Source organism: Phialemonium atrogriseum, assembly GCF_030411735.1.
Source record: "Phialemonium atrogriseum strain 8032-3 unplaced genomic scaffold QBC33scaffold_6, whole genome shotgun sequence".
Taxonomy (NCBI): domain Eukaryota; kingdom Fungi; phylum Ascomycota; class Sordariomycetes; order Cephalothecales; family Cephalothecaceae; genus Phialemonium; species Phialemonium atrogriseum.
This window is the reverse complement of record NW_026848143.1, coordinates 313729-326129: the sequence shown is the minus strand read 5'-3', so window position 1 is coordinate 326129 and position 12401 is coordinate 313729. Positions and strand designations below refer to the sequence as shown.

General features: G+C 55.4%; 3 protein-coding genes across 3 annotated transcripts; 2 read left to right on the top strand and 1 right to left on the bottom strand.

Moving 5' to 3' along the window:
* Positions 1-486: 486 nt before the first annotated feature.
* QBC33DRAFT_617638 (uncharacterized protein) lies at positions 487-3584 on the bottom strand (the record flags this gene model as incomplete). Its single annotated transcript, XM_060432691.1, has 2 exons — positions 3310-3584; positions 487-3251 (listed from the first exon to the last, which is right to left on the bottom strand). Exons 1-2 carry the CDS (start codon positions 3503-3505, stop codon positions 487-489), a joined length of 2961 nt encoding a protein of 986 aa, XP_060285706.1. The 5' UTR covers positions 3506-3584.
* Positions 3585-4298: 714 nt separating this feature from the next.
* Positions 4299-7263, top strand: QBC33DRAFT_513005 (uncharacterized protein; the record flags this gene model as incomplete). Its single annotated transcript, XM_060425950.1, has 14 exons — positions 4299-4353; positions 4389-4449; positions 4513-4569; positions 4701-4786; positions 4939-4981; positions 5062-5226; positions 5269-5466; positions 5695-5827; positions 5923-6016; positions 6452-6540; positions 6693-6729; positions 6768-6805; positions 6908-6976; positions 7126-7263. The coding sequence occupies 14 exons, from the start codon at positions 4299-4301 to the stop codon at positions 7261-7263; spliced, it is 1263 nt and encodes a 420-aa protein (XP_060285705.1).
* A 2605-nt stretch (positions 7264-9868) lies between these two features.
* Positions 9869-12199, top strand: QBC33DRAFT_576695 (chromatin remodelling complex Rsc7/Swp82 subunit-domain-containing protein; the record flags this gene model as incomplete). The annotated part of the gene is made up of 3 exons (XM_060430928.1): positions 9869-9935; positions 10213-10305; positions 10434-12199. The coding sequence occupies 3 exons, from the start codon at positions 9869-9871 to the stop codon at positions 12197-12199; spliced, it is 1926 nt and encodes a 641-aa protein (XP_060285704.1).
* Positions 12200-12401: the final 202 nt, after the last annotated feature.

Here is a 12401-nt window from a genome sequence, read left to right as displayed (position 1 = left end):
GGATTCGCTGGTCGTCACCGACCCAACTACTGATCCGGCCCTCACTGGCTTATCTAAGGGAGAGCGGACGGGATCCCGAGTTTTCCAGTGGGTATGGTCGTACGTGGAAGAAAAGGTCGTGAATAGGGCTTATGAATGGGCTATGGCGGCACCTGTTCTGCTTGGCAAGCTCGACAGGAAAGCCAGGAACTCATCATTGGTTGTGAATCCAATATATGCAAGACTGCATAATCAGGGGTCAGATTTGGCTCGATCTGCTTTGACGTAGGGCATCCTGTGAGAGCACGATTTCTATCCCAATAAGCTACACCAGAGAGTATGGAATAGAGTGTTGTTGCCGTATTATCGACTACTTCCAAGGCCTCTCAATCAGACGACGGCCGTAGACAGAGAGAGATGAGATGGGATAGGTATCTCAATCTTCCACCCCCTATCACAGGTTCCCTTTGGTTATGTACTCGTTTACATCGTCAGCCTTGGCCAGGCTCAATCCGCCTTGACTAGCTCCATCTTGACGCCCCTCTTCCCCGTCTTCTCCTCCTTCTGGTCCGTGATCCTAACAACGACCTTCTGGAACAGCTCGACCCTGACCTCTCTGCTCCCCGACGTCGCGAGCGCGTACCTCTCGGCATCGAACTCGGCCGCCGGCTCCGGGTCCGCGAGGTCGCGGAGCCGGATCAGGCCCTCGATGCCGAAGCGCGGCACCAGCACGACGAAGCCGTTGCTGAAGATCTTGATCACGAAAGCCTCCTCCTCGGCCACCCGGCCGCGCAGCGCCTGCCCGACGTAGTAGGCGATGCTCGCCCGCCCGGCCAGCTGCGCGTTGCGGTGCCGCACGTTGATGTTGCGGCACACGGACTCGAGGCGGCCCCGGCTGCGCACCGACGGGTCCACGGCCTCGTACTCGATCGCCGCCGCCAGCTGGCGGTGCGCCATCAGGTCCGCGTACCGGCGGATCGGCGACGTGAAGTGCGTGTAGATCTCCGACGCGAGCCCGTAGTGGCGGAACTCGGGGTACGACTGCGTGCCGGAGCAGAAGTACTCGGCGCTCATCATGCACCGCGTGGCCATGATGCGGATGAGCGTGTTGAAGAAGGGCTCCGAGGGGTCGACGCACGCATCGAGGCTGTCCGCGAGGGCGCGCGACGACTCGACGTTGATCTCTATGTTGCGCTTGACCTTGAGCTGGTCGGCAAGCTCGTCAAAATTCGTCTTGGGAGGAGCCGCGTGTCTGCGGAGGATGGCCGTCTGGGGGAAGGCTTCGTAGATCTTGCGGCCGACGCTGACGTTGGCGAGAAGCATAAACTCCTCCACGAGGGAGTTAGTGTCGAGGAGCTCCTTGGTCTTGACATCGATCGGGTCCGAAGTCTCCGACTCCATCTGCACCTTCACTTCAGGGGATGATAGGCTGAGAGCACCGGCGTCCATGCGTTTCTGCTTGAGCTTCTTCGACAGCATGAGGAGCGCCCGGATACTCGTCGTGAGTTCGTCTTGTTGGGAGGCGTCGTCGATTCGGAGTTGCGCTTGTTCGTAGCTGAATGCCTCGCGCGACTTGATTACCGACTTCGTGAATCGCACGTTTACGATGTCCGCCGAGGGCGTCAACTCCCAGATAACCGAGAAGGCGTAGCGCTCCACATACGGCTTTAGCGAGCAAAGGTCTGTACCCAGCAGCATCGGCAGCATGTCGATGCGTTTGTCCACTAGGTATACAGTCGTGCCTCGAATACTTGCTTCGGAATCCATGGCAGTACTGGGCTTGACGAAGTGGGATACATCGGCGATGTGGACACCAACCTCGAAGTTGCCGTTCGGGAGCGGCCGGGAGTGGAGAGCGTCGTCGATATCTTGGCAGCCGATAGGGTCGATGCTGCAGATGAGCAGTCCACGCAGGTCTTCTCGGTCCCTCCACCCTGGATCATCCGTGCTGGCTGGGACTTTCCAATCATGGCCCTCCTTTGGCAAGCAGTCCAAGACCGTCTTTGGGAAAGGGCGGTACTGGACGTCGTATTCCAACAGGAGCGCCTCCGTCTCGGCAGCCTTCGTCTCCAACTCGCCCAACGACCGGACCAGGTGGCCGGAGGGATGGCGCGAGTCACGGTCCCAAGCGTCTATGGTAACTAGGATGCGCTTCCCGAGCAGCTCCGCCACCTGTCTTGTCCGCAGACGAATCTTGGGTATTTTCTTATCCATAGGGATCATGAACACCGTGTCCTGTCTCCTTCCCTGCTGGGCAGATTGGCTAACAGATGACTGGTCGATATGGCCGACGTACTGGCGCCAGTTCCGTTTCACCACGCCGACGACCTTCGCGGTCGGCTGTGCCTGAGCCTCTGATGTCTTGCTATGTGTCCGCTTGACTTCGTCTTGGAGTGCCTTCCTTTCCTTTTCTGAGATAAGGTCCTCGCCCTCCTCGGCGTCGGGGTTCTCGTTCTTGGTGAGTGTCTCCTCTTCGATGACCCGCGTCGAGGGTTCTTTCCACTGATCCTTTGGGAGCACCTCAACAACCACCAAATCTCCATCCACGGCCCGATTGATGTTCTCCCTGCCGAGAATGAGAAGCGCCTTTGGGAAGGCAGGCACTCGTATTGAGCCCTCCAGATAGTTGTAAGGCGAGACATTGAATATTCCCTGGTGGAGAAGCCCGCTCTTGACTCCCGTCATCAACTTGGATAGGGTGAAGTATTCCGGGTAGAGATGCTGTCCAGGCTGCTTTTCCCTGGCGACTTCGCGATCCTGTGTTTCTGGGATCAGGTCGAGCAAGCGGTCGCCGTCTTTAAGCTGCCCAACATACTCGGCCAGAGAGCAGGCATGTAGACCCTCTTCCCTTGCCTTCTGCAGGTTTTGTCGATCGTTGCTCAACATAACAAGCGCGGGCAGCTTGGCCGGCCTGCTCTTCGCCAGGTGGTCGGCGTACCACCTCACAGCCTTTCTGACGGCGCGGTCATTGCGGTCATTAATCGACTCGCCCTCTTCGCGGGTGACGTACGTCTCGAGGCGGAACTCGTTGAAGAAAACGTAGAATCGTTTCTCCTCGCTCTTGATCAAACTGATGAGGCGGTTGTAGAGCGGGAGGGATCGGCCGCGCAGCTCCTCTAGGACAACCTGGAGGACCACAACGTCGTAGAATGCAGAACTCTGCTCGAACAGATCCATCGCATTCAGGAAAGCATTGGTGTCGGGAACGAGGTAATGACCTTGCGGGAACTTCTTGGTCCCCGCAGGGCTGTCCGAGAGGACAAAGGGTGTAGCTGCAAAAAGGTCAGGATGGATTCCAGCCTGTCAGTAAAGCGTGGGGATATATCTTACATCTCCCGGCGGCATCTCGGGGTGCCGTCTTCAGGCAGGCTTGACATAGCTTCGAGGAGCAAGGGATATCTTGGCGCAGATAGACCTCTCGGACTATCTTCTGAACCTTGCCACTCTTGGTTGATCTGACATAGACCTTGCTTGATATATTTGAAGCGAACGGGTCAAACTCCAATGATCGTTTTAGGCTCGCCATTTCTTCAATCCCTAGTCTCTTACGGTGCGACTAGACTAGATGAAGCTTGCTGTGTTCTGAACTTTGAAGTTTTACAAAAAGGGTCGAAACTCGCGCTTCGGCCAGCAAATCGGAGGCGCCCGTGCGCTTGCTTATCTTATCAACAGACGCCTACTGTGGTACATACTGTACGCTACCTAGTCACAGCGCATGGGATTGGTAGGTCATCGTACTTCTGTAATCTCCACAAAACCTTGGGCCCATCCCATGGCTTTGAGGAGGGTGTCGGTCCCAGTCACCAGGTGAGATCGTCGAAGGAGACACAAAGTTTAATTAATACCTTAAACCAGCCTTGCAGCTGCATTCATCGTGATGGTTGTTACCTGATTTGTCCATCTCTGACTTCAGCCGAAAAGCCCCTCTGCCGTGAGCGGCTTACAAGAAAACCACCTACTTTGCAGTATATGTTCTGACGTGGGGTCAACTCCGAAGATGAGAAGCGACAATACGTAATAGTTGGTACAGGTTACAGAACGGATACTCGCCAACGACATCTCCGTCGGGGAATGTGTATGGCGCTGGAGGCCCGGGTCGCCTCTGGAGACTCGTCCGTCATCAAATCTCGGTGGCCGAAACATTGAAATTCTACGACGGCTCAAAGTCTTTCTCCAGCCAGAATCTCTGCTCTTAAAAGCCCGTAAGCGGCATCCTGGGAAAGGCAGGAAGCTGTGGGGAATAATGCGGACTAATAACCCAGCCCGGATCATATGATCTGCGCCAGATTCAACCGGCGCATTTTACCAGATTGTCAGACATGCCCCTCTCCCTGTTTGCTTACCTGGGATCCCTGGCTTGCTTGGGGGTGTTGGGTTGAAAGTGATCCAGAGCTGCTTGATTTTTAAAGGATCGAGCGCCATGGCCGCCAAAAATAGCAACGCCCAGTTACATCTACATACATACATACTGTAGGTACCCAAGATACCGTGCGTGATAAGATAAGATGCCGAAATGGTACGTACATACCGTAGGTCGTCGTTCTGGGAAATCGGCGGGTGCCTGAACCTGATCAAGCGTTTATTGTATAGGTATGTAACAGTATCCGTAATCACATCGATCCTCCCAAAGTGGAACGAAACAGGCGGTTCGTAGCGTCTGACTCATAAAAATCCCAAGCATAGAAAGCGCCGATTAAAATGTGACATTGCCATGTGGTAAGAGGCCACTTCGCGTTGCTGCTGAAGCGCGATGTTAAACCACGAGTAGGTGCCCGTTGGGAGAAGGGGAAAAGAAACGAGGAAGCTCGTGAGTCAAGAATACAGGGTTCTTTTTCTGTCCTAAGGTGACTATTGACACCGCGACACTTCTCCCAAGGCTGCGTAGATGTTCTGTGGGGTTCTTCGGCAAGATGACACCACTTCGATTCGCAAGCAGCGGATGACTTACATGGAGCTAAGATGGGGTGGAGCAAATGCACTGCGAGGAAGGCATCCTGGCCTGGTAGGACGCGAGGAGCAGCATCGATAAAAATGCAAGGGCGGGTAACAGGGGTTAAAGGCTGCAAAAAACGGATGCAAAAGGAACAAGCAGTCAGCCTGCAAAGCTGGCGAATGGTGGATTGGGCCTCGACGGGTCATGGAGGAGCTGTGGGCGTGGAAGGAGCATGGCGGCAAGTGCTTCCCGCCCTTGGTGGATGCTGCATTTGGCTGTTGGCTGCCCCCCAAGTCTTCGGAAGATGGAGGGGTGTGAGGGGCGTATCCGTCCAGACTACGGAATCTGCACACTAGTTCTGAAGGCGCCCGTCGACGGGAGCCCGCGGCAACCACCCAAGTCGTGGGGTTGATGGGCCAAGTTGGCTCTGGTTTTCATCCGGACTTGCGAAACGACATCATTCGGAAGAATGACCAGAAGGGGGCACACCTGCATTTCGACGCTCTTGTCTCTGACTGGGTCATATTCTTGGCAACGAGGGCAAAGCCGCAAAGGTAGTCGGTAGGCATGAGGCAGTGTTTTACCCCACTACCTACTGCTGAATTTGGATCCAGGCGAGACAAGAGACTTGAGAGCCTGAGATGAGGGGAGGTCGAAGAGAGGGGGCTTGGCCAGAGTCCGCAATGATCTGCGGTCATGGTCTGTGTGTCAGCTGGCTTGCCGCTGTTGCATGAGATAGACCAATGGGAGCCTCGAGATCTTACTGCCAAGCCCAATCGCAGCTATGTCGCTTGCACCCCGCTCCACACCACTCTCAAGACCCTGGTCATTCCTTTGAACCCTGTCACCCGGCCCACCCTCCTCTTGGAGGTTCAAGCTGCATCCACACCATCTCCAGTCCGTTTCCTGGAGTGGGTGCGCTCCCCAGACTTTTGTTCTCCACTACGACGCATTGATTGCGTGTAGTTATTCTAGTTATTAATGGTCTCTAGACTCTCTGAAACATACAGGTCACCTGCTCGACGGCGACTTCCAACCAGCCACTGACAATGAACTCAAACGTCATGGGCAAGACCGTTGCCAAGAGTGGTGAGAAGGCTGGAGGTAGGTTCCGCTTGATTGGACTGGGGAGGGGGTGAGGGGCAGGAGCTTGCATTACGGAAAAAGGAAGGGAAGGAAGCCCAAGCCGGACAGACTAGGCTTCTTTCTGCCCAGAGTCATCCTGGACTTTATCGATGGCTGACGGCTCCGCTCTTCAGAGTCGAGTATCCTAGGCGGCAAGGGTGAAACGGTTAATACCCTCGCATCTGAGTCCTGGCTGCTCCTTGATGAGGACAGTTATCCTTGATTTGGGAAGAACGCATCAGCCCATATGATTTGCTGGCTTTCGAGATTGCTGAACGGCAAGCGCCAATTGGTGCCTCTTTGATGCCTGTTCACAGTGTTCAAGGCGTGGCCCGTATTCCTCACTTGGCCTGGCTAGCACATCGGAGGACCACGATTCAGCTGTGGCGTAATCCCACATCTTACGCTTGCTAGGGTTCCTTTTCCGTGGAGGCCAATCAGATGGCTGTCTAAGAAGCTACGCCTGGAGCTGGACGGATCTAGACGACTTTATCAAACTTTGTGTGAGTCTCTCGGAGAGGAGATATGAGGCCGGCTGGGTAGCCCGGCTCATCGCGTCTCGTGGCAGTTCCGGAGATCGCATCTGCGCGTGTAACTTTCCGCAGACAGATACGTGACGGAATGCTAGTTTTCCTTATATACGTCGCCTGTGCAGGCGGTTTATTCGGACGAGACCGGTCAGGAGTGGAAGCGTGGGTGGAAATGGGACATCCTGCACCTGCACGGAAAGGCATCCTGCTGTTGGACTTCGGCTGCAGGGTGCTCCTTGTGAGTGGCCCAGTTTCTGTGTTACCTTCCGTAGTTTGTCAGCCAACAACAGGCAACATTGTAACTCCTCGGGCAAGGTCCCTACTATGCAAGCAAAAATAGCGCCAAGTACTTGAGGCACCGCGCTATCAGGGCAGCCAGAGCATGTCGCGGTACGAGGGACGAGGTGTAGTACGCGGTAAGACAGTGCTAAATATCGTGGGGTGAAAATCGCGACAAATAACTGGATAGTAGTACCTAGGTACCTAGCTCGATAGATGCACGACTCAGGCGTTCTCTATCGTTGGAAGCTTAGCTCGGTTTAACGTGGTGTTCAACAGCATGCGCTGGCCCCGAATTCCGACCGCGGCGTGCAGGGCGCATGCAGCTATCCGGCGGAGCAGATGCATATGAATGTCGATGAAGAAGCGGATGCTTCAGAAGCCCAGTCAGCCTTCAATATTCATATCCGTCTCTGACATGCAGCGAGGAGTGATCCTCTAGATCTCCCTTACGTGGTTTGGGCTATGGGTAAAGTCTTGTATGGCATGTCGCGCGAGCGCGGTGAGTGTAGAGTTGAGCACGGGCCTGAATTCGTCCTTCATGATCAGGAGATGGGCCCGCCTCCGTCGGTAGTCAAACGGCTAAGCCGGACGGAGCACCGGTTGACTCCTTGTATTCGTAATCGTGATTTGGATTTTGTCGAATATATAGTTGACACACCTCCGGGGCGCATGCCGCATGAGGCACCGCATCGCGTATGTCGCGACGGCCACTACATCTAGTAGATCTCCTCCTCCTGGTGGTGTCAATGGTGTGTGTCAAGGCTGGAAAGCGACTGGGGAACGGCGCGGCTACGAATTGGAGGATCCATGTATGTACCTACCTACCCATGTCCCGCCTGTTCGGCAGAGTGGGGAACTTCCAAGTTGATACGCATGGGCCACCAACCAGTCCCCCTCCCTCTGGAAGATGTACAGATGGATGTATCACCCTCACGCCGTTCGCTACATATATGTGCGCCGTAGGTAGCTAATATCGCTCGCTCGCTCCAGCCAGGGTAGTCGGAATGATGCAATGCGAAGATAGAGCATGGGCTAGGGGCGTTTGCTCCTCAACTCCGCTTCTTCTCCTCTGGGCTTGTAGTTGTGACACACGGACCTATAGAGATCATGAGATTGAGAGAGGCAGGCTTCGAGTGAACCACAAACGTTACTTGCCCAGTTGGAAAGGAACGGAGAAGTGGCGCAGAGCCCAGTAAGCTGGCGGCCTGTCCTCGGAAGAAAGCAAGGTAACGCGACAAACCCAGGCAAGTTCATTGAGGCAGGTAGATTGAAATATGCTCTCTGGTGCGACCTCGCCCCGCATCGCTGCTTTCCTGAGCAACGAGCGTTGGGAAGTCTGTCACAATTCAGATGCAGCAATCAATGTGTGCCGCAGACAGCACTTGATTCCAACATAAAATCAGTCAGTAAACATAATACGAAAAGGTGAAAGGATATACGAAGACCATTTCACAATCTCCCATCGCACGGCCCGCAACCCTTGCAACTTGCACGGATGGACTTCGGCCTTGTCGCAATCCGCCCAAGCTTGTTTAACTACCCACAAGGTCTACCTAGGTAGGCGCGAGAGGTATGTACCTCGGTACCTACTGGCAACTGCAGTTAGATGTACTGTACATCAATATAATGCACGTATTGTACAATTTACAGTATGTATTCCGTAATACACGGTGGAGGCTCCCTATCACCAGCCTCCACTTGAGCCCTTGCCTGGCGCAACGAGATTTGACTTGGCCCGATTTCAACTCGACAATCAGCATTCGATCTTGGACACAAGAGACACGAACAAACTTGGGGTGGAGAGCACCAAACATAGGCGGGGCCTGGAACATAGCGCCGCGTATTCCTGAAGCTAATCCCTGTCACCAGCCACAGCATGACCACATCCGCCAAGCCTGGACCACATGCCATCCCCTTCCTCCGCTTTTCATTCGCCGGCCTCCAGTTATTCTTGCCACATCAAATGTTATGAGAATGAGATATATATGGATGGAGCTAAACTACAAAGGGCTTCCTCTTCCAAGCTTCTACCCATGAATATGTACCAGGCAATGCGTTTGTCACGGACCACTTGCGACAGGGTATAATCTACGGACGGCTTGATGTAAAACCAAGGCCCAAGCGCGGGGTTCGATGGTCATCTCAATCTCAGTCGAGATGTACGTTAAATAGTTGGTAACCTATGTATATTTCCAATCAGTGTAGCGTATTGGACCCCAAGGATGGCGTTGCAGTTGCAGGTATGTACTGCATAGGTAGTGCATAACATACCTGTGCACCTACGTGGTAGCCGATATACCTTTAAGCATGGATTTCAGCTCGTGGTTTGCTACCTTAGTGCAGCAGAACAGCAGCAAGATCAGATTGCGCCGCTCGGCTGGAACGAGAAGCGTCAGCAGAGACAGCAAGAGAAACAGCAGCCTGGAAAAGTCCCGCCAGTTCCTCAGATCCTGATTATGACAAACCGTCGGCTTCATCAGTCGCTGAGACGGACCAACCATCTCTCCTTGAGTTCTACCCCACTTTCTCAGCTGCTTCCCCAAAAAGGGAAAGGAGGTACTTAGCTACCTGATAATAATAGGTGAATAAAATGACAAAATGCGCCGTGGACAAGCCAGCCCCTCCCCTCCCCGTCCAGAACCATAATCGACATATCCGTACCTCCTACCTCGTCACCTTCCCACGACGTACTTCCCAGGTTCCTAACCGAGAGACCCCGCCGCATTGCGCAAAACAGTCCACAAATCCCCCGTCACAGAAAGGCGACTGCTTTCCCATTTCTTTTTTAAACTTTTACTTTTCATTTGACACCCTCGTCGGGACCAGTCTTGGATTTGCGCCAACCATATGCACGAACCTTCTTGCCTGCATCGTTCAGTTCCCGCATTCCAGATCCAAGCTTTGAACCCTTTCCTGGCCTGTCCCCTCCTCCACGTCGGCCAACCCACCAGGCCAGCCCAACTATATCAAGACACGTCGTTTCGCAGGTCCGTTGACCACGTCAACGCCTGCTGCACCCATGTACTCCGCACAGCCAAACGGCGCTGATAGTGCGACAATCAATCCAGCTGCTCTCGCATCACCAGGTGTGTGGCCCTCTCTTTTTTATCTCTGATCCTTCCCGGCCATTCCGTGCGCATATGTGGTGTGCGCGCGACTCTCTGTCGCTGCCATCGCGTTGCCTTCCTTGGAGCTTGTCGCTGTGTTCGCCATGCTCCAGGACTCTGCCTGACTGTTGCTGCCTTGTTGCGCGACCACTACGCGTTGCAACTGTCACGCGCCCCTCGCAGAGAACATGCGCTCACCCATATCCTTATTCGCCACCGTCTTTAGTTGCTGATCATCTTTCTTTGTCTCGGCTAGAAGTACTAAATCCGGGCTCCCGGGGAACGAAACGGAGCCGGTCTCCAGACACCTATCAGGACCCGGCCCAGCCTGGGTCCGCCGGTGATGACGGTACGTCGCGTTTTAATCACTGTGTAGCTGGGACACGGTCCGCCCTATATATATCCCTCTCGCGTTACATGGACGGGTCGTGCGACCGGCCACATGAGATACGTGCTAATGGTGTTGCTACGCAACAGGTGATAAGCCTAGGAAACGAGGAAGACCGATGAAGTCGCGAGCCGGTGGGAGCGTGTCCGAGGCCCCCGGCCAAGGTCCAGTGGCGCCTCTCTCTCAGACCCTGCCGCCGCAGACCCCCCAAAGCCACAATGCTGCTCTCCCGTCACAGACGCCATCCTATGCGGCCCCGCAGGCGTCGCCTCCGAAGACCACCCCGAAGTCGACCTTAAAGGCGCTCCCCACCGTACGCGACCACACGACCGACCAACTGGGTCCTGGCGGGGACGAATACCTCCCGAGGGAGATCGACGAGGCGGGAGAGAAGAAGGTGATGCCGAACGGCCAGCTTCTGGGGGGTCGCGAATACCGATGTCGAACCTTTCTGGTGCCAAACCGTGGGGATAAGCTTTTTATGCTCGCCACCGAGTGCGCTCGCGTCCTGGGTTACCGCGACTCGTATCTGCTCTTCAACAAGAACAGGTCCCTTTTCAAGATCATTGCCAACCAAGTGGAAAAGGACGATCTTGTGCAGCAGGAAATCCTTCCCTTCTCCTACAGGTCGAGACAAATCGCCATTGTGACTGCCCGGAGTATGTTTCGCCAGTTCGGCAGCCGCGTCATCGTAAACGGCCGCAGAGTCCGCGACGACTACTGGGAAACCAAAGCCCGCAAGCAGGGGTTTACCGAGGCCGATCTCGCCGGCGAGAAGCGACCAGGCGCATCCAAGGCCCGGGAAGCCGCTGCCGAGGTGAGCCAACACGCCGCTCTGCTCGGGGGTCCGCACGGGGAGATCGTCTACAGCAATACTCCGGCTCAGTTCGGTGGTGCTCCGCAACCCCAGCTCGTCCAACCAGGTATGCTTGGAGCGCCAGCCGGAAGCTCGACAAGAATGCCCATGATAACACTTGGACCAGATTACAGTGACAACCGTAGTCGGGACTACTCCAACATCCTCAAGGCGGGCCCGCGCCAGGAGATCACTGGTCCGCCATACCAGGACAGGACGCAGCCAGCCCCCATCGCCGAATTGAACACGCAGGCCCACCATGCGGCCGAGTTCAATCGCACCGTCAATCAGCAGCGTGAGATGCGCAACGACTATATGCAGACTCTTTGGCGACGCCCGCACGAGCAGCCGCAGTCAGCGGCTCCGGTGAACCAACCAACCGGCACCGCGGATTCCACGGTCCCGAGCACCACCCGCCCGGGCCAGTCGCCCCATGCCCCGTCAAGCGGAATGTCGCAGCCCGGCATAGTTCCGAATCAGAGCCCGCAAATGATGATGACTGCAGCGCCATATTCGCAGTCCATCCATGCTCACAACCAAGGCAGTCAGCCTTCGATGAGAGGTATGGCCCAAGCTCCGCACCATAACAACCCAAAACCAACCGAGATTCTATCAGGGTCCAGCGGAAGCATTCCTCAGGGTGCACAGAGCTACACTTACCCGCCGAATCAGATGTGGCCACCCACACCGCAAACACCGCAGCATGGCTACTCGGCATACACCACCCAGTCTCAGCCGTCTCCCCACCCGCAGCAGCAGTCCGCCGCTCCCCAGCTGCGACACTCGGGTGCGGGAAATCAGGTTCAGCCTGGGGGCATGCCCTACTCCGGAATGCCCGGCATGAGCCAAGGATACGGAGCTCCTCCTCAGGGAATGTATCCCACCGAGCAAACCCCACGCCAATACATGCATCAAAGCGCCGCTGGTGCCCCGGCCGTCACCCAGGCATGGTCTCAGCAGAATCCTGCCCAGTGGTGGACGAATCAGCAGCCACAATAGGAATCTGGCTCGCTGGGTTCTACGCCGCTTATCCGGGGCGAGAGAGGCTCTATCCATTTCTAAGGCTGGACTTCCAGTGTTGCGGCATTTGGTCTAGATGGCTTGGGATACGCAGGGGTTTGGTGAAGGTACAATCGTACGCTCCGGTGCAGCAACTCGATGTCCAGCAGCCTAATCCCGCCCGGTGTTCTGCCTCTTAATC